Below are 18,759 nucleotides of genomic sequence, written 5' to 3' on the forward strand. Positions count from 1 at the left end.
GTGAGGTTATGGAAAAGAGCGGCCAATCAGTGAGGAGCAGGGGAGAAGTTAAATTGAGTGTGATAACGGCGGACTGAGGGCAGCTGGCGGGAAAGGTGAGTGTGAGGGAGACGTGTTCATGAGGTATTCTGGTCTGTGTCAGGGGAGGCCATAATATTATGACTCCCATTGGGGTCCGGCCTCCTCTAGACCTCTGGAGGTATGCTGAGCTATGTGGTAACAAGCTGGCCGTGGACGAGGCTTTAACCCCCAAACCCCCCCCCCCCCCACGGGCTCCTCAACCCCTTCCCCCCCCCCCCCCCCCACGGGCTCCTCAACCCCTTCCCCCCCCCCCCCCCCACGGGCTCCTCAACCCCTTCCCCCCCCCCCCCCACGGGCTCCTCAACCCCTTCCCCCCCCCCCCACCGGGCTCCTCAACCCCTTCCCCCCCCCCCCCCACCGGGCTCCTCAACCCCTCCCCCCCCCCCCCCCCCACCGGGCTCCTCAACCCCTTCCCCCCCCCCCCCACCGGGCTCTCAACCCCTTCCCCCCCCCCACCGGGCTCCTCAACCCCTTCCCCCCCCCCCACCGGGCTCCTCAACCCCTTCCCCCCCCACCGGGCTCCTCAACCCCTTCCCCCCCCCACCGGGCTCCTCAACCCCTTCCCCCCCCCACCGGGCTCCTCAACCCCTTCCCCCCCCCACCGGGCTCAACCCCTTTTCCCCCCCCCCACCGGGCTCCTCAACCCCTTCCCCCCCCCCCACCGGGCTCCTCAACCCTTTCCCCCCCCCCCCACCGGGCTCAACCCCTTTCCCCCCCCCCCCCCACCGGGCTCAACCCCTTTCCCCCCCCCCCCCCCCACCGGGCTCAACCCCTTTCCCCCCCCCCCCCCACCGGGCTCAACCCCTTTCCCCCCCCCCCCCCACCGGGCTCAACCCCTTTCCCCCCCCCCCCCCACCGGGCTCAACCCCTTTCCCCCCCCCCCCCCCACCGGGCTCCTCAACCCCTTTCCCCCCCCCCCCTCACCGGGCTCCTCAACCCCTTTCCCCCCCCCCCCTCACCGGGCTCCTCAACCCCTTTCCCCCCCCCCCCCTCACCGGGCTCCTCAACCCCTTTCCCCCCCCCCCCTCACCGGGCTCCTCAACCCCTTCCCCCCCCCCCCCCTCACCGGGCTCCTCAACCCCTTTCCCCCCCCCCCCTCACCGGGCTCCTCAACCCCTTTCCCCCCCCCCCCCTCACCGGGCTCCTCAACCCCTTTCCCCCCCCCCCCCTCACCGGGCTCCTCAACCCCTTTCCCCCCCCCCCCCTCACCGGGCTCCTCAACCCCTTTCCCCCCCCCCCCCCTCACCGGGCTCCTCAACCCCTTTCCCCCCCCCCCCCTCACCGGGCTCCTCAACCCCTTCCCCCCCCCCCCCCTCACCGGGCTCCTCAACCCCTTTCCCCCCCCCCCCCTCACCGGGCTCCTCAACCCCTTTCCCCCCCCCCCCCTCACCGGGCTCCTCAACCCCTTTCCCCCCCCCCCCCCTCACCGGGCTCCTCAACCCCTTTCCCCCCCCCCCCCCCCTCACCGGGCTCCTCAACCCCTTTTCCCCCCCCCCCCCCTCTCCGGGCTCCTCAACCCCTTCCCCCCCCCCCCCTCTCCGGGCTCCTCAACCCCTTCCCCCCCCCCCCCCCCTCTCCGGGCTCCTCAACCCCTTCCCCCCCCCCCCCTCCCCTCTCCGGGCTCCTCAACCCCTTCCCCCCCCCCCCCTCACCGGGCTCCTCAACCCCTTCCCCCCCCCCCCCCCCTCACCGGGCTCCTCAACCCCTTTCCCCCCCCCCCCCCCCTCACCGGGCTCCTCAACCCCTTTCCCCCCCCCCCCCCTCACCGGGCTCCTCAACCCCTTTCCCCCCCCCCCCTCACCGGGCTCCTCAACCCCTTTCCCCCCCCCCCCCCTCTCCGGGCTCCTCAACCCCTTCCCCCCCCCCCCCCTCTCCGGGCTCCTCAACCCCTTCCCCCCCCCCCCCCCTCTCCGGGCTCCTCAACCCCTTCCCCCCCCCCCCCTCACCGGGCTCCTCAACCCCTTCCCCCCCCCCCCCCCTCACCGGGCTCCTCAACCCCTTCCCCCCCCCCCCCCCTCACCGGGCTCCTCAACCCCTTCCCCCCCCCCCCCCTCACCGGGCTCCTCAACCCCTTCCCCCCCCCCCCCTCACCGGGCTCCTCAACCCCTTCCCCCCCCCCCCCCCCCCTCACCGGGCTCCTCAACCCCTTCCCCCCCCCCCCCCCTCACCGGGCTCCTCAACCCCTTTCCCCCCCCCCCTCACCGGGCTCCTCAACCCCTTTCCCCCCCCCCCCTCACCGGGCTCCTCAACCCCTTTCCCCCCCCCCCCCCCCTCACCGGGCTCCTCAACCCCTTTCCCCCCCCCCCCCCCCTCACCGGGCTCCTCAACCCCTTCCCCCCCCCCCCCCCCTCACCGGGCTCCTCAACCCCTTTCCCCCCCCCCCCCTCACCGGGCTCCTCAACCCCTTTCCCCCCCCCCCCCCTCACCGGGCTCCTCAACCCCTTTCCCCCCCCCCCCCCTCACCGGGCTCCTCAACCCCTTTCCCCCCCCCCCCCCCTCACCGGGCTCCTCAACCCCTTTCCCCCCCCCCCCCCCCCCCTCACCGGGCTCCTCAACCCCTTTCCCCCCCCCCCCCCCTCACCGGGCTCCTCAACCCCTTTCCCCCCCCCCCCCTCACCGGGCTCCCAACCCCTTTTCCCCCCCCCCCCCCCTCACCGGGCTCCTCAACCCCTTTCCCCCCCCCCCCTCACCGGGCTCCTCAACCCCTTTCCCCCCCCCCCCCTCACCGGGCTCCTCAACCCCTTTCCCCCCCCCCCCTCACCGGGCTCCTCAACCCCTTTCCCCCCCCCCCCTCACCGGGCTCCTCAACCCCTTCCCCCCCCCTCTCCGGGCTCCTCAACCCCTTCCCCCCCCCCCCCCTCACCGGGCTCCTCAACCCCTTCCCCCCCAGGCTAGCTTTCAGTGCTGTTGCACTTTGAATGACAATTGAGATAAAAATGACATATGAGAGTTCTAGCATTTCATTTCACACACATAGAGCTTTCTTTTGGTGGTATTTAATCACAGCAGCAATTGTGTGTCTTTTAGAAGGTGCAACAGGAAGGCGCTTCTAAGTGCAGTATTCCAGGTCCACTTTAATAAGAAGCTCGGGGGGGTTATATTTTGCACTAAAAACACAAAAAAGCACAACTTTTGAAAAAAATTTTCTATTATAAAATTTTGCAAATGGGTAATGTTTCTCCTTCACTGATGGGCTCTCATAGGCGGCACTGATGGGCTCTCATAGGCGGCACTGATGGGCTCTCATAGGCGGCACTGATGGGCTCTCATAGGCGGCACTGATGGGCTCTCATAGGCGGCACTGATGGGCTCTCATAGGCGGCACTGATGGGCTCTCATAGGCGGCACTGATGGGCTCTCATAGGCGGCACTGATGGGCTCTCATAGGCGGCACTGATGGGCTCTCATAGGCGGCACTGATGGGCTCTCATAGGCGGCACTGATGGGCTCTCATAGGCGGCACTGATGGGCTCTCATAGGCGGCACTGATGGGCTCTCATAGGCGGCACTGATGGGCTCTCATAGGCGGCACTGATGGGCTCTCATAGGCGGCACTGATGGGCTCTCATAGGCGGCACTGATGGGCTCTCATAGGCGGCACTGATGGGCTCTCATAGGCGGCACTGATGGGCTCTCATAGGCGGCACTGATGGGCTCTCATAGGCGGCACTGATGGGCTCTCATAGGCGGCACTGATGGGCTCTCATAGGCGGCACTGATGGGCTCTCATAGGCGGCACTGATGGGCTCTCATAGGCGGCACTGATGGGCTCTCATAGGCGGCACTGATGGGCTCTCATAGGCGGCACTGATGGGCTCTCATAGGCGGCACTGATGGGCTCTCATAGGCGGCACTGATGGGCTCTCATAGGCGGCACTGATGGGCTCTCATAGGCGGCACTGATGGGCTCTCATAGGCGGCACTGATGGGCTCTCATAGGCGGCACTGATGGGCTCTCATAGGCGGCACTGATGGGCTCTCATAGGCGGCACTGATGGGCTCTCATAGGCGGCACTGATGGGCTCTCATAGGCGGCACTGATGGGCTCTCATAGGCGGCACTGATGGGCTGCACTGATGATCAGGGCATTGATAATCTGTGACATTTGCTGGTTATGGGCAGTACTTTCTTCACGCTGTGATAGCATTTCCTTGCTCTTGCCACCTTGCATGAGGCGTGTCCTTGCTCTTGCCACCTTGCATGACGCATTTCATTGATCTTTGGTACGGTTTTATTTAGAAAAGTAACGGCTTGTTGTCTTTCTAGGAGGAATCGGCCTGGCCCTGTGATGAGTTCCATTGTATAATCTTCGGGGAATAAACGCATTGAGACTCCTACTCGGAAATGAATGTTATGAGAATTGTGGAAAATCCGCAGGTGAAAGCTCGCTCTGGTAAGGATCTTGAGACAAGTTGGGTTCCACTGGACTCCATCCCTCCAAATACACACACTCCACTGAAAGACATTCGGGGACGATGGCAGCAGACTCTATCCATTGAAAGACCCTCTAGAATAATTACCAACACAAGTGCCTTAAGTACAACTCTTCAGTCAACATTGATTCCAGGCAGAGCGGATCCACCAGATCTCTCGGATATTAGCATGGTTTTCTCCAAATTGCAGAGGGAAAGTATGGAACCTGATGCAGCCAAGGAGGCCATGCCTCATCCAAAGACCAGGAAGAGCCCCCTTGGGCCATGGAACTCTAATGGCTTTATGGGTGTTTTCTTTAACCGTGAAGAAGGTGAGATGATCTGTTATGGGACTCTACCAGGTGTCTCTTTAGAGGGGATATTCACCCCCAAGTGTCCTGTTATATCTGTAGGTAGTAGCCACCCCCAGCCATTCATTGTCGGGGATTAGACAGGTCGTTTTTTCATGTTGTTGATGCCATTTCCCCTACTATAAGGCTGGCAGCAGAGGTAACTTCCCTCCATCCCTTCCTTTTGCATCGACCTTAAAGATAAACATGATTGCAATAGACATGATTAAGGTAGGTAGTAGGGCGCGTTGGTGGACGATGCTGTGAAAGTATGGCAGCTGATGATGGGTGGTGTGTAGGGAAACCGTTACTGAGCAGCACTTCTAAAGAGTGGAGACAAACTCTGTGCAGAAGAAGGTGAAACAGGAAAGCGCTTCTAAGTGCAGTATTCCAGGTCAACTCCGTATTTACATCCAGCTTGGTCTTTGGGAGGCGTGTACCTTCCTTCCCACCGAATGCCCCTTTTCCCGCCTCTTTACCCTATTTTACTGGCTCTCCCTAAGCCTGGACATTGGTTTTGAAGAAGGAGCTCTGCACATGCCCTGAAACGTGTCGCCATTCCATGCTCACGTCACTTCCAGTCTGTGGCCAGCGTGCCTTCCAGCGTGTGCTCCAGCGGTTCGAACAGGGCGGCGGCCATCTTTAACACCTCTCCTCAAGCTCCCCCTGCAGCTGCTGGCTGGCACAGCAGCTCCATTGCTCAGAGGACAGAGCCCTGCTACTGACGGATTACATTAGAGCCTGTTTGTACTACTACATTGTAAGTGTTTTTAACCGCTTCTTATTAAAGTGGACCTGGAATACTGCACTTAGAAGCGCCTTCCTGTTTCACCTTCTAAAAGACACACAATTGCTGCTCTGCATTTATTAATGTCCTTGTATACTTTAAATTGTATTTTAATTCTGTATATGTACTTGAATTTGGCATGATATAATCTTTGTGTAATTTCCTGCAGCCTAGACTGGGAGGGGAAAAAGCAGCGCAAGGAGCCAGTCATCTGTGGTGTAGTGCTTATGCTGCCAACAAGGGACTTGTTGATAGGAGGACAGAGAGCAGAGTGACAGATATGGACTCGTTAGTCTGCTGCTGTTCATTTCACTAGCAGCTACGGGCTGGAGAAGGTTCCAGATCTGTCACGGTTACTGAACTGCAGCAGAGAAAAAAAAAACAGGTCTCCTCCATTGCTGGACACGGCAGTGCTGTGCGGCAAAGCTGGACACGGCAGTGCTGTGCGGCAAAGCTGGACACGGCAGTGCTGTGCGGCAAAGCTGGACACGGCAGTGCTGTGCGGCAAAGCTGGACACGGCAGTGCTGTGCGGCAAAGCTGGACACGGCAGTGCTGTGCGGCAAAGCTGGACACGGCAGTGCTGTGCGGCAAAGCTGGACACGGCAGTGCTGTGCGGCAAAGCTGGACACGGCAGTGCTGTGCGGCAAAGCTGGACACGGCAGTGCTGTGCGGCAAAGCTGGACACGGCAGTGCTGTGCGGCAAAGCTGGACACGGCAGTGCTGTGCGGCAAAGCTGGACACGGCAGTGCTGTGCGGCAAAGCTGGACACGGCAGTGCTGTGCGGCAAAGCTGGACACGGCAGTGCTGTGCGGCAAAGCTGGACACGGCAGTGCTGTGCGGCAAAGCTGGACACGGCAGTGCTGTGCGGCAAAGCTGGACACGGCAGTGCTGTGCGGCAAAGCTGGACACGGCAGTGCTGTGCGGCAAAGCTGGACACGGCAGTGCTGTGCGGCAAAGCTGTGTAAATCCCAGGACTGGATGTACAGCCCAAATTCCCCCCAAAAAGTTGTGATGCTTTGTAAAATCTACATAGATCTTCCCCTGCCTGTCAGCGGGTAATGTGATTGGAGCTGGACATGCACAGCTCAGACCACAGTTACAGCCCGCGCTGCGACGATGTACCTCCTGTGCACATGCGTGTTTGTGATGTCACTTCTTTCTGGCCATTCAAGCGGCTGAAGATTCCAAATCTGGACAGAAGACTGAACAAAGATGGAAGCATCGGGGAGAGTGCTGGAGAGCTCCGTTTAATAAGTCTGTCATAATGTATTTGTACGCGGTGCATACTTGTACATTATGATGTAAACCAGGCCTTGACTAATTTGCTTCAAATCTAAGAACCAGCTAAAAAAGTTGCGCACGGATTGGCTAATGCTGAAGAAAAGGGGTGTATGGGAGAACCTTTCCACACAGCAGTGGATCTACTGGTGGAAGGGACAGAGAATACACAGGGGTGCTGGTATTTGGTATATAGATTTTACACAGCTTCATAACTTTAGATTTGGGGTAATACAAATCATGTGGCAGGTAAAAAAGTTCTTATAATCTACACCTGACTACACAGAATCCTGTTCTTTCTAATTGTGACTGTTCACACCCTCTGCAGTCGCTGTGTACCATAAGCTCAAAAAAGTATGTCCATTATTATTTTTTTTTTTTTTTGCATATTCAGGTGTTTTTGATCCCAGAGACTTCAGTGGGAACACCTGTGAATGTGCAATGTTTGCGTTTCCCATACGTTTAGAATTCCCCTCCTATAAAACTCCTCCTCTGTTTGCCCGACCCAGGAAGCAAACGCCTGAAGCCTGGTGTATGTGGGAAAAATGCTTGACCGAAGAAAAAAAAGCCTCAACATCACAGATATCACACTCTGCTCAGATGTGAATGCAGGCGGAGTGGAACAGCAATCCTTGTTTGTTTTGATTAATTCAGGAAATGTTTTTGTTGCTGTATACAGTAGTGGTTGTGGTGGCACAGGATTATTTTGGGATTGGTGATTATGATGGAATCCCTTTCTGCAAGGATTTTATGGACATCAAGGTAGTCCGTTTTAAATGAATACTGATTTTTAAAGTGGTTGTAAACCTGAATTGAATTGTATGTGTAGCAGGGTGGATTGGATTTAAATCACTAGTGAAAAGTCTTGATTTTTAAATCATAATTTTTTAAAGAGCAGCTGTCATCTCTGTCCCGCAGCGGCTCCTCTGACCCGCTGTTGACTCACTGACCGTCCCATTCACTTTAATGGGATGGCTGGTGATGTGGCAGTTACTAGATAATGAAATAACTCCTGCGCTCAATGGAACACCTATTAATAAGCAGCACACACTCGCCTCAACCACAAGGAAAGAACCTAAAAATACAAAAAATAGTGCAGCGCTAACAACCTATACTAAAATACAAATGAGATAAATGGAAATATCACATATAGAATGCACAATAAATATTCAGTGTTAGGTGCTCATAAAATGAATACTATGTGCAGCAGTCCATAAATGCCAATGATGGTGAAAAATCACAGCAAAACTCTGAGGAGATCAGCGCCACTCAGTGTGCGGTCAATCCACAGATGGCCCCTCACCTCCTTGATGCGACCCACTGGGCCAAACAGCTATGTAGGTGACCTTTATACACCCAATAAGGTATCATCAAAGGATGGAACGTATGGAGAGATCCCTCCAATATCTTCTATCTCCTAGGTACTCGATTCCACAAAACCGTTTAAGATACCATTAAAAACAAAGAAGATCCTCCATAGTGTAATCCAGTTTTAATAATAACATGAATATAAATAAAATGCCCACTCACATGTAAAATGACAAAGATCAGCTTTTTCCCATATCATGGGTGTGTTTCCATGGTTCTCATGCTAAGAAATGCATGCAGCTCCACAATCCCTCCAGAAATGGCGCCGACGCCGGAAATAACGTCACCGCGCCACCGGAAATGATGTCAGTGCGTACCTTAACGCGTTTACGTCACGATCCACGTGACTTCCTGAACACACCCACGATATGGGAAAAAGCTGATCTTTGTCATTTTACATGTGAGTAAATGGTATCTTAAACGGTTTTGTGGAATCGAGTACCTAAGAGATAGGAGAAGATATTGGAGGGATCTCTCCATACGTTCCATCCTTTGATGATACCTTATTGGGTGTATAAGGTCACCTACATAGCTGTTTGGCCCAGTGGGTCGCATCAAGGAGGTGAGGGGCTATCTGTGGATTGACCGCACACTGAGTGGCACTGTGATCACCTCAGTTTTGCTGTGATTTTTCACCATCATTGGCATTTATGGACTGCTGCACATAGTATTCATTTTATGAGCACCTAACACTGAATATTTATTGTGCATTCTATGTGATATTTCCATTTATCTCATTTGTATTTTAGTATAGGTTGTTAGTGCTGCACTATTTTTTGTATTTTTATGGTGATGCGGCAGTGATACAACAAGGTGAGGGACTTGGCGGCAGCAGGTGCGTGGATGCCCGCTAACAGGAGCTTCCATGATGGATCTAAAATGACAGGTGCTCTTTAAATGTAAGGAATCCAACTCCTTCTTGCTGGTAGTTAGAATCTTTAATATTTGCAAACCAAATGAGGGTTTCCATTTTAGAATAATAAGCTGTCAGGTTAGTAAAACGGCGATATCAGAACAGATTTTAGGTTAATAGGTTCATCACACATAGTTGAACGACTCAAATTCTTTTATTTTGTGTGTTTTCTCATGGTTACTGTGAAAATGTGACTGCATCAATGCAGTGCATGTGATCTCAGCTTGCAGAGCTTGGATTCATTGAATGAGTTTATCAAAAATGTAAATATTGCAGAATATACAACCTCATACTACATAACTAAGCTCCATTTCATGCTGCATAAACTAAATTATTAATGTAAAGCGCTGAGCAAACTATTGGCGCTATAGAAATCCTGTATAATAGTTAATGTATCTATAATAGTAAACTATCTTTTATATATTTTTACTCCACAAAGCATTTTATTGAAATAAATTTGATAATCTAAAAAATCCGATTTAAATAAAATCTGATTTATTCATTCATTTATTTTTTAACTCATTGATATTATTTTTTTTTTTTTTTTTTTTTTATCCACCCTGATGTATAGCCATGTTTACCAGTTGTCAATGGAGTGGCAAAAGGTTCTAAATTCTATTGACCAGTTGCCTACCGGGCACTTTCACTCCCTTTCTGCCCAAGCCAGTTTTCAGCTTTCAGTGCTGTTGCACTTTGACTATTGCACGGTCATGCAACACTGGACACCTATGACTTTTTTTTTTTTTTTTTTTTTTTTCTTTTTTGAGACAGCTTTCTTTTGGTGGTATTGAACGACAGCACGCAAATTGGCTGCCTCACAGAACTGGGCTTCTTTCCACGGGGCCACTAAAATGAGCCAGTTTTCTAGAAAAGACATTCTGAGACATGTAGTTCCTCTGCTACTGCAGAACTAGAGGTTGTCGTCTTGTGGTTTGCATTGGTTTTGTGCCTGGTGTATGTTATTTTGTTAAATTGATTTATGTATTTTTGTGGTACTCAACCCCCAATGTTTTTCCCACTTAACTGTAGTGCTCATCAAAGAACATACAATCCTAGTCTTCCGGTTGCCTCTTCCTGCAGCCTCCTGGGAGGTGTGATGTAAGTATCCCAGGAGGCGCAGGATCGGGAACACTTCATTCTGACTTTGGCTGGAGCAGAGTTTAGTTCCGCTTTAATAATGTCTTTAAGGGCCTGCTCATACCAACAGTTTTGTTAGAATATAGCTGCTGGTGTGCAATGAGAAGGCTGCAATGCTGATGCAGGGGAAAATGTGCATTGTACAGCAACCCCGCCCCTCCCTCCTTTTTTTTTTTTTTTTTTTTTCCCCCCCATTCTTTCTTTAGTTTCATTAAATCCTGACGGTTGCAGTGTGGTGCAGTGGATGTTGCTCCACACTGCATTGAAAAAGGTGCTGCATGCCTTCTTTCAGCGCACACCACCATAGCACAGTGGTGTTAATTGAGCTGATTGTAAGCAAAGCACATTGCCTTTTTTTGCATTGGGACTGTGCTGAGCAAGATGACCCAGCCAGTCCTAAGCACCTGGTGTGAACCGAGTCCTATTGCCAAAGTAAGAATTATAAACAGTGGGGCTTCTTTGTGTTCTCCCACCTTCACCATTGCACAGAATATCTGTATATTTGTAAAACTTGTTAATTTTAACCAGCACAATATGGGGTCATCCACAGGTGTACCTATTTCAAAGCTTCTTAATATCAGGCCACTGCAAAGCAGCGCTGGCTCTGTTAATGCCCCCAATGGAGCGAGTGAACAAGAAACTAGTAAGTAATTCAAGAAGGTGTATACCTTCCAACACAGGCTGCTTCTGTGTGCTAACATTGTCAGTCCTCTCCATAATCCATTTCTTCTGTGTTTTGCACGAACTCTTCCTTCCCTTCATACACCTATTGGTGGGTTGTACTCTCCATCTACCTAGTATGTGCATGCTTGAATGGAACTGCTCTTCTATAATGCCATTTGGTATCACCACCTTTCTTGCTCCCTAATGGTTTGTCTTTCTGCTTCACCTACATGGACTGTAGTGATCACAATAAATCTGCATGAACATGGGTGAACTTGCTTGGGTGTGATAGTATTCCGTTTTGATATGGCAAGCACCATTTAGCAGTGAACCTAATGTGGTAATGGAGCGGGTGGGTATGTAGGTCAGAAGTGCACTGGATTGCAGGGGTGGCTAAAGCCCAGGAGCCAATTGTAGCCACTGTTTCAAAGAGCACAGAAAAAGCCGCTTTCTTTAAGACTGTCTCACTCTAATTGAAAATCTGTAGGGAAGCCCCACAGAATGGGGTGGCGGGGCTTGTAAATATTTGCTTTTGAAAGTCACTTGTACATTATATTAAAAATATAAATCAATTCCTGTTTAATATTTGTGGTATTAGAAGTACTTTTTCTTTTGGCTCCTACATTAGTTCTAATAACTCCTAAAAGTAACTGTAGTATTGTTAAAATATAAAGGATGATGTTGCGTCCAGTAAATGGATGCCGGCACGTTATGACCCGTGAGTGCACTGGTGAAATGTCACAAAAACAACCTAAAGATTTTCCATAGGTGATGCTTTAAAAGCCTTTAGGGTTGAAGTAGACATGCCTCTAGCTCGCCCTTGCCTCTGAAGCCCAATCTGCTTTTGGATTGCACTCCGGAGTCTACTTACAGGTGGTGAGGAAGTGATGTGACACCTCCTCACCGCCTGTTATAACCCCATTTGTGCCGACAGGCACACCGCAATGCAATGTACATGATTGTGGGGCATTTGCGGCACTTCCCCATTTACCTGAATGTGTTGTGTTCGCTGGGCTTGCCGCCTGCCGATTGCTACGTGTCTGAAGTTTGCCACAGACGTAAAGCAACGGGTATACTTTAGGCTTATCTTTTTTTTCTTTTTCTTAGATCTAGGTTGGAAGCAGACACAGAATTTACAGGACAAGTTGCCTGCTGTTGATGGTCACTTGAACACCACTAGTCCAAGTGTTTTTGAGGACGATTTTGATCATGCAAGGCATGAAATACCCCAAGAAAACCAAGGAATTATTACAGCTGCTAAAGTATTAAGTCCTAAAGTCACCAGTCCAAAGCCGGCCAAGCAGAGGCTTCCTGGAGCAGACGAGGGAAAGAAAACATTGTCAGATAATCAACCTGAAAAAAGGAACACCAGCCACGATCCTCTTGATGATCTCTATAAACTTGCGATTACTTCACCAAAAATACACATCCCTCGAAAAGAGAGCGCTCCTGAAGTCTCCTTGAGAAAAGAGAACTGCCCAAAGCAGGAGAACCAATCCAAACAGGAGGTACAAACTTTCTGCTATAGAATTACTCATGTGCAACTTTTTTTTTATAATGTTCACTATTCATGCAGGGCTCGACAAATCCCAGACCGCAGGTCACCATGGCGACTAGAAACTGCATCCTGGCATCTGGGCTCAGTTGCATAGCGTGGAGGGGAGGGATTGGGTTTGCACCCGTCCGCGGGTCCCACGGTTCACTGTGAGGGTGGTAGCAGCTGCAGGAATTTGTGTGGGTCTCGCAGCGGCACCACCCACACAGGTGTGAACCTAGCCCTAGTCTCCATGGGAAGATATATACCACATAGTCTATTGGTCTTTTCATGAAGATTGTCCTCACTGGCCCCGCCCATCCTGTGTAGTTTCCTGCACGGGCTGTCCTCTGTCTGTAAATGGAGAATCATGCTGGATCCCCCGCTGTCCTCCATCCTGTCCGGGAGGAGGGGCCTCCGTACCGGGGAAGATTTCCTGACATCATGGATGTACATCAAGAACAACCACTGACACCACATCCACCTAATGACAGATACCCACCTCTGCTCTGTATGTGTGGTGGGGAGAGGAGGGGGTTTCTGTACTTGGGGGAGAGGGTGGTGCTGTGGAATAACTTGGGGAGGGGGGGGTGACGGCTCCATGGTCAGATTGGAGGTAGTTGATAGGTCTAGGGTCAGATCTGGGGGTTATTTGGTGGGTCCGGGCTCAGACTGGGGATGGGAAGGGGTAGGATGGTTGCTGGAGTCAAACTGGGGGGTAAATAAAATAAAACCAATAAATTTCTTAGTTGCCCGCCTTGTGGGACCTGCAAGGTAAGTATAAGTAATTTATAACTTTTATTTTACTTTGCCATTTTATACTCTGAACAGAAACCTCCATGCTTTCCTGTGACACATGCAGGCTGATCCAGAGTATAAAATGGCTTGTGTATTAAAAGTTCACATTTTTTATTTACACTCACTGGCTACTTTATTAGGTACACCTGTTCAATAGCTTGGTAACAAAGATTGCTAATCAGCCAATCACATGGCAGCATCTCAATGCATTTAGGCATCTAGATGTAAGCATCAGAATGGGGAAGAAAGGGGATTTAAGTGACTTTGACACGTGACATGGTTGTTGGTGCGAGACGGGCTGGTATGGGTATTTAAAAAAAACTGCTGATCTACTGGGATTTTCTTGCACAACAGTCTCTAGGGTTTATAGAGAATGATCCGAAAAAGAGAAAATCTCCAAAGAGCAGCAGTTGTGTGGATGACAATACCTTGTTGATGTCCGTGAAGAATGGGCAGACTGGTTGCTGCAACATTCAGTTGGTAGGGTCAGAATTTGGCATAAACAGCTGGAAAGCATGGATCCATCCTGCCTTGTATCAATGGTTCAGGCTGGAGGTGGTGGTGTAATGGTGTGTGGGGAGAATTTCTTGGCACTTTCAAGGTGTACCTAATAAAGTGGCCGGTGAGTGTATATTTATTTAATAGCACAGCAACCTCTTGTCTTATGTAGCCCTTCTGTGTACCTCTACAGATACATGACAGATTTACACACAGGTATGCCTCTCAGCTTTTGCCTATTAACCTGCTTAGGATCCTCAAGAACTTGGCACATTTAAACCTGTAATAGCAGTGATCGTCAGAGACTGGAGACTATTGCTCACTTATTACGATTTTAAATGTACTAAGTTCTTAGGGATCCTAAGACGGTAATAGGCAAAAGCTGAGAGGCACAACTGTGTGTAAACCTGACCTGCATCTGTCAAGGTACACAGAAGGGCTACATAAGAGAGAGGGTTTTTGTTGTTGAGAATAAAGCTTTGTTAACCACTTGCCTTCCTGAGGCCGGCAGGAGTCCTGCATGAGACCTGCAATCTGCTGATCGATGATGCAATATTTTTTTTTTTTTTGTTTTTTTTGTTTTTTTTTTTTTAGCTCCTAATAAAAACAAAATAAATAAATGCATATTTTGGTACCTGCAAAAAGATGTTTGGTTTTTTTAAAGTTGAAGTAATTTTTTAACGCCAGGCAGATATAAAAACACAAATGGATGACACTATTATGCTTTTTGATTTCTGTCTCCACATGGATACTTTTTAATGTTCTAATAAATAGTACACTATATGCAACCTTATTGGCTCCTGTGGTGAGCTATTCCCTCTAGGACAAGGGTTGACTTCCCATCCGAGTGCCCAGGACAAATTGGGTCCGGTTTAACCCTTTGTCCGCCTTCCATTCTCAAATTTTTAATGCTTGATTGCTTGTACCAGTTTTCATCTGGTGAGTGTACATCCGAGAAAGGTGGTGTATTCTTGTGTGATCATCAGCACATTTACGTTCCTGTATAACATGTTCACATCGCTGCTTTTTTTGAGCTACTGCATTTCTGGAAAGGGTCAGGGACTTTTATAAATCAAAAAGCAGCATTTTTGCTACAATAGAGTTCAGTGGAGAAGCTGCTGAAGTGCATTGTGCATTTTCTTTTCTTTTTTTTTTTTTTTTTGCTTTTTCATTTTCTGTCCAGCAGCAAAAAAAATTCCAATTTAACCAAAAAAAAAAAAGCTCTACAAAATGTAGAAAAATGCAACACAAACAGCAAAAAGCACTAGAGAAAGCATTGACCACACAAAATGCAGGTATGTGAACGGAGCCTGAAAGCAGCACACATACTTGTTAGGCACACAGTTAACCCCTTGATTTCCCCTTGATGGTGAACCCTGCCCAGCCAGTGTCATTAGTACAGTGTATAGTATTATATCTGATCACTGTTTTTAGTGTCCGTGTCCCTCCCAGCCACTGTTAGTCAATATACACTTATTATTTTTACCAATGTAGCAAAATACATTTTGACTTAAACATATGAAGAATTTTCTTTTTTTCTCCAGGAGAAGATTGCACTGAGTGAATGGTTTGTGAAAGGCATTGAGAACAAAGGAGTCTTCGTAGAAGGAAAACGAGTGTAAGTATTTTATTTTTTTTTTCCTGTTTCACTTAGGGGAAAAACTTGTGCCAAATTTAGGATCTGTTGATAGATTTGCCAAAGGTAACATATAGTTAATGGCTAAGTTCACCTTTACAAATAAACTAAATGAATAAATGCATTTTTTTTTCACGGGGGAAACAAAAGTGCATTTATTTTTTTTCTTTTATGGGAGCCTGCGATTAGTGGATGGATTTGACATCCATGCAGATATATGTCCCATACACAGTGTGCGTTTTGGGGCCATGCAACAATGCAGATGTCAGATTGGGAGCAGCATTTATGTCCGTGCAGTCGCTGCATCCCAGTTGACATCAAAGGGACTGCCTGCACAAGGATGCGGGTAAACATGGCCCTTCACGTAGTGCACTTTAGCATGCCCTGTGGGAATAAGGCCTTAAGCTCGATACAGCTAGACTCGCACATAGTAAAACATATAAAAGCGGCACGTCACTCTCAATCAACATGGAATATTTCTAATTCTTACGCTGCTAGCATTAGTAAATGCATAGAAAAGTATATCATATTTACTTAACTTTTTTCTTTACATTCCTTCATTTACTTTCTGGTTTCCATGCATAAGCAAATGAGTCCTACATCCCAGGAGTCTTCAGGAGGGGAGGGTTCTCAGCTCAGCTAATGCCTGAGCTAAGGACCGATAGATTCCAGGAAGTAACCGTTACATAAATCATTTGCTTTTACTCAAGATGGCCACTTCAGAAATGCCAAGGGGTGTTTTTCAAAATTATTTCTCAGCAAAATAAAGCATGAAGACATAGATGGAGGAGTTTGTTTTGAATATTAATAATTATATAGCATTTTTGGTTTGTGGTACTCTGATGCAGTGCAGTTCCACCACCATGCTCATGCCCCCCCCCCCCCCCTTTATTGCTGTATATATTTCTAAACCATGCAAACGCCATCTTCTAACAGTACACTTTCTACCGTATAATTAGACCAGTATTGGACAAAGGGGGTTTGAATATTTCCAAATTATTCAATGGCGGGTGAAAAGTCTTAAACTTTAAGTTAAATCTTAACTAAACTGTATCTGAGCATTGCAAACGGAAAACGCGGTTTCATTCATTTAACGCAAACTCCTCCATTAATCCATGTCACCATGTTTTTTCTCATACAAGTACAAAGTACAACAGGCAGTAATATGAAATGTTGGGTTAACCTAATCTTTAAAGTGATTCTAAGTGTGTGTGTGTTGAAAGTAAGGTAACAAGTTATAGTTGCCCGCTCCCTTCTCACAGGATTTGACAGCAGCAAGAGCCTATGGGGGGGATGTAAGAGCTAGTGGAACACATTAAGGTGAAGAATCTTTTGCCTTTGGAAATATTCAATGAAATGCAGTTGGCCACTGTTGTGATTATATTGTAGATTGGGCAACATATGAGATATGAGCATGGTGTTTTTCAATGACTGGGTCATGCTGTATTGAGTCGATCTTGTGTACAATGTTGACTGTTGAATTTTACTGACCAAAATGAAGCTATTAATTTTTATCATCTTGTACGTATTTTGATTTTTCTTGGTACCTTGAAAGTCCCTTAATTATTTTCTCTCCTATATATTGACATAAGTTTTCTTCTGTCTTGTGCAGAGACTGTGAAGACCTCTACTGGCACAGCAATATCATTACGCATCGCATTGATTCACACAAAGTGAAGACTCTGACAGGCCGAGTGTATGAACTGCAGGGTAATCCAGACACTGCCTGCATGTTGCAAGCTGGTAGGTTAATCTAACAAGTAAAATATTAAATCCCCTGTGATATCGGAGACTTCATGTGCTGTTTATCTCTTCAGGTTGTCCATCTTGGCTTGTAGAAAAGTTTCAACTCGGTTTTCCTGACAACTGGAAAAGTTATGTCAACTCCTTCTTAGAGTTTAAAAGGTAACTTTACAAATTTTGTGTTATGTATAGATGTTTTGTAAGATTTAAAAGTATGTTGCCAATATACAAAGTTTGCAGCTAGCTAATGGGTCCCTATTTAATATCTGCTTTCAAAATAACCATGAAAGACAGCATGGTTTTATCAGTCACGAATATGTGGAAATCACTATTGGGTTGGCTCTGGGGTTGATCCTACTTTGTCTGATGAAGGGAGCAATGTTGGGGCATATTGCAGCTAAAATCAACTTATTATAAACAAAGCTGCGGTGTCAAACACACAAGTGTCACTCTATATAAATACTATATGGCAGCACAAAGTGCATCAATGTAATCAATATTAGGATTTCAACCAATAAAGTGCAATAAACAAAGTGTGAGTTTTAAAGTCCCAAAAAAGTGTCCTGTGTGTTTTGGGTTAAAAAAAAGTACACAAACAATGAAATGTCCAATAACCGTGCACAGTGCTTATTCCATTACTCTCCCCTTGCAATATTCCATATAATGCTTTGTACTCCTATGTAAGTGAACACCCACGTTACCTTCACACAAGAAAACTCACCGGATAGCCGAGCCATGACCTTTTTTTATGAGTCCTAAAGCGCTTGTGCCCCTTGGGGGGGGGGGGGGGGGAGTCTGGGACCACTGCTGCTCTAACTCCTTTGGGTATGCTCCTCACGTAGGTGTCACAAAAAAGGAAAAGCTGATAGTGTAAAAGTCTATTTATTAAACCTTCCTATTCATACCCTACCCTGTTCGGTAGCATGTTACCCAAGTTAGGCAACATGTTCTTCATTGATGAGAAACTTACCAGTGGATACCCATTAGAAATTCCTTACTGTGTGGATCTAACACACCCACCCAAGCCTTACTGCTACAGTACCTGAAAGCATTACTTATTTAGTTCCCTATTCCCCCCCTTTCAATTTATCCTTCCCCTTGTCCTTTCTTCCTTTTTTAGAACTCGTGCATGCAGGCGAAAAATACTATGTTTGGATGACAGCTGTGTTTATGGGCCTGTGCACACAGAAGCACACAACCCCTGTATGGATGCAATAGTTTGTGCTAACGCTTGCATACATACAGCAGTTTGTGCAAATATACGCTATTGGCTAGTGTCCTAGCATCCGAGGACAGGAAGCTCATCTGCATCATCAGTCAAGTATGAGTTGGTAGGAGCTGCCTGTATTCTACCTTCTGAGGATGAGTGGCAGCAGAAGCTGTCTGCATCCTAGCAACTGACAGCTCAAGACCTCAGAAGCTGCCTGCCTCCTAACAATCAAGGTGTAGGGACAGGATCTAGCTGGCAGCCAGATCTACATAGAATAATTTGCATGTGTGCATGAGCCCTTAAAGAACTTCAACCAAATGAACACTGTCCTCTCCCTTCATATATTGGTG

At 48.7% G+C, this 18,759-nt stretch overlaps 1 protein-coding gene across 3 annotated transcripts in view; it reads left to right on the forward strand.

Annotated features, from left to right (window-relative positions):
- The window catches only part of MIS18BP1 (MIS18 binding protein 1), a 52,535-nt gene continuing 33,776 nt past the window's right edge, over positions 1–18,759 (forward strand). For 2 of the 3 annotated variants that reach the window (XM_089657211.1, XM_089657213.1), the window contains exons 1-7: positions 1–95; positions 4,348–4,825; positions 10,878–10,970; positions 12,098–12,498; positions 15,365–15,438; positions 17,069–17,199; positions 17,274–17,361. In XM_089657211.1, the coding sequence (XP_089513337.1) occupies positions 4,426–4,825; positions 10,878–10,970; positions 12,098–12,498; positions 15,365–15,438; positions 17,069–17,199; positions 17,274–17,361 (1,187 nt within the window). In that variant the 5' untranslated portion in view covers positions 1–95; positions 4,348–4,425. The remainder of the gene's footprint in view (positions 96–4,347; positions 4,826–10,877; positions 10,971–12,097; positions 12,499–15,364; positions 15,439–17,068; positions 17,200–17,273; positions 17,362–18,759) is intronic. The other variant, XM_089657212.1, reaches the window with a different exon arrangement.

This window comes from Staurois parvus, unplaced genomic scaffold (genome assembly GCF_062004578.1).
Source record: "Staurois parvus isolate SC_StPar_1 unplaced genomic scaffold, SC_StPar_1.0 ptg000978l, whole genome shotgun sequence".
Classification (NCBI taxonomy): domain Eukaryota; kingdom Metazoa; phylum Chordata; class Amphibia; order Anura; family Ranidae; genus Staurois; species Staurois parvus.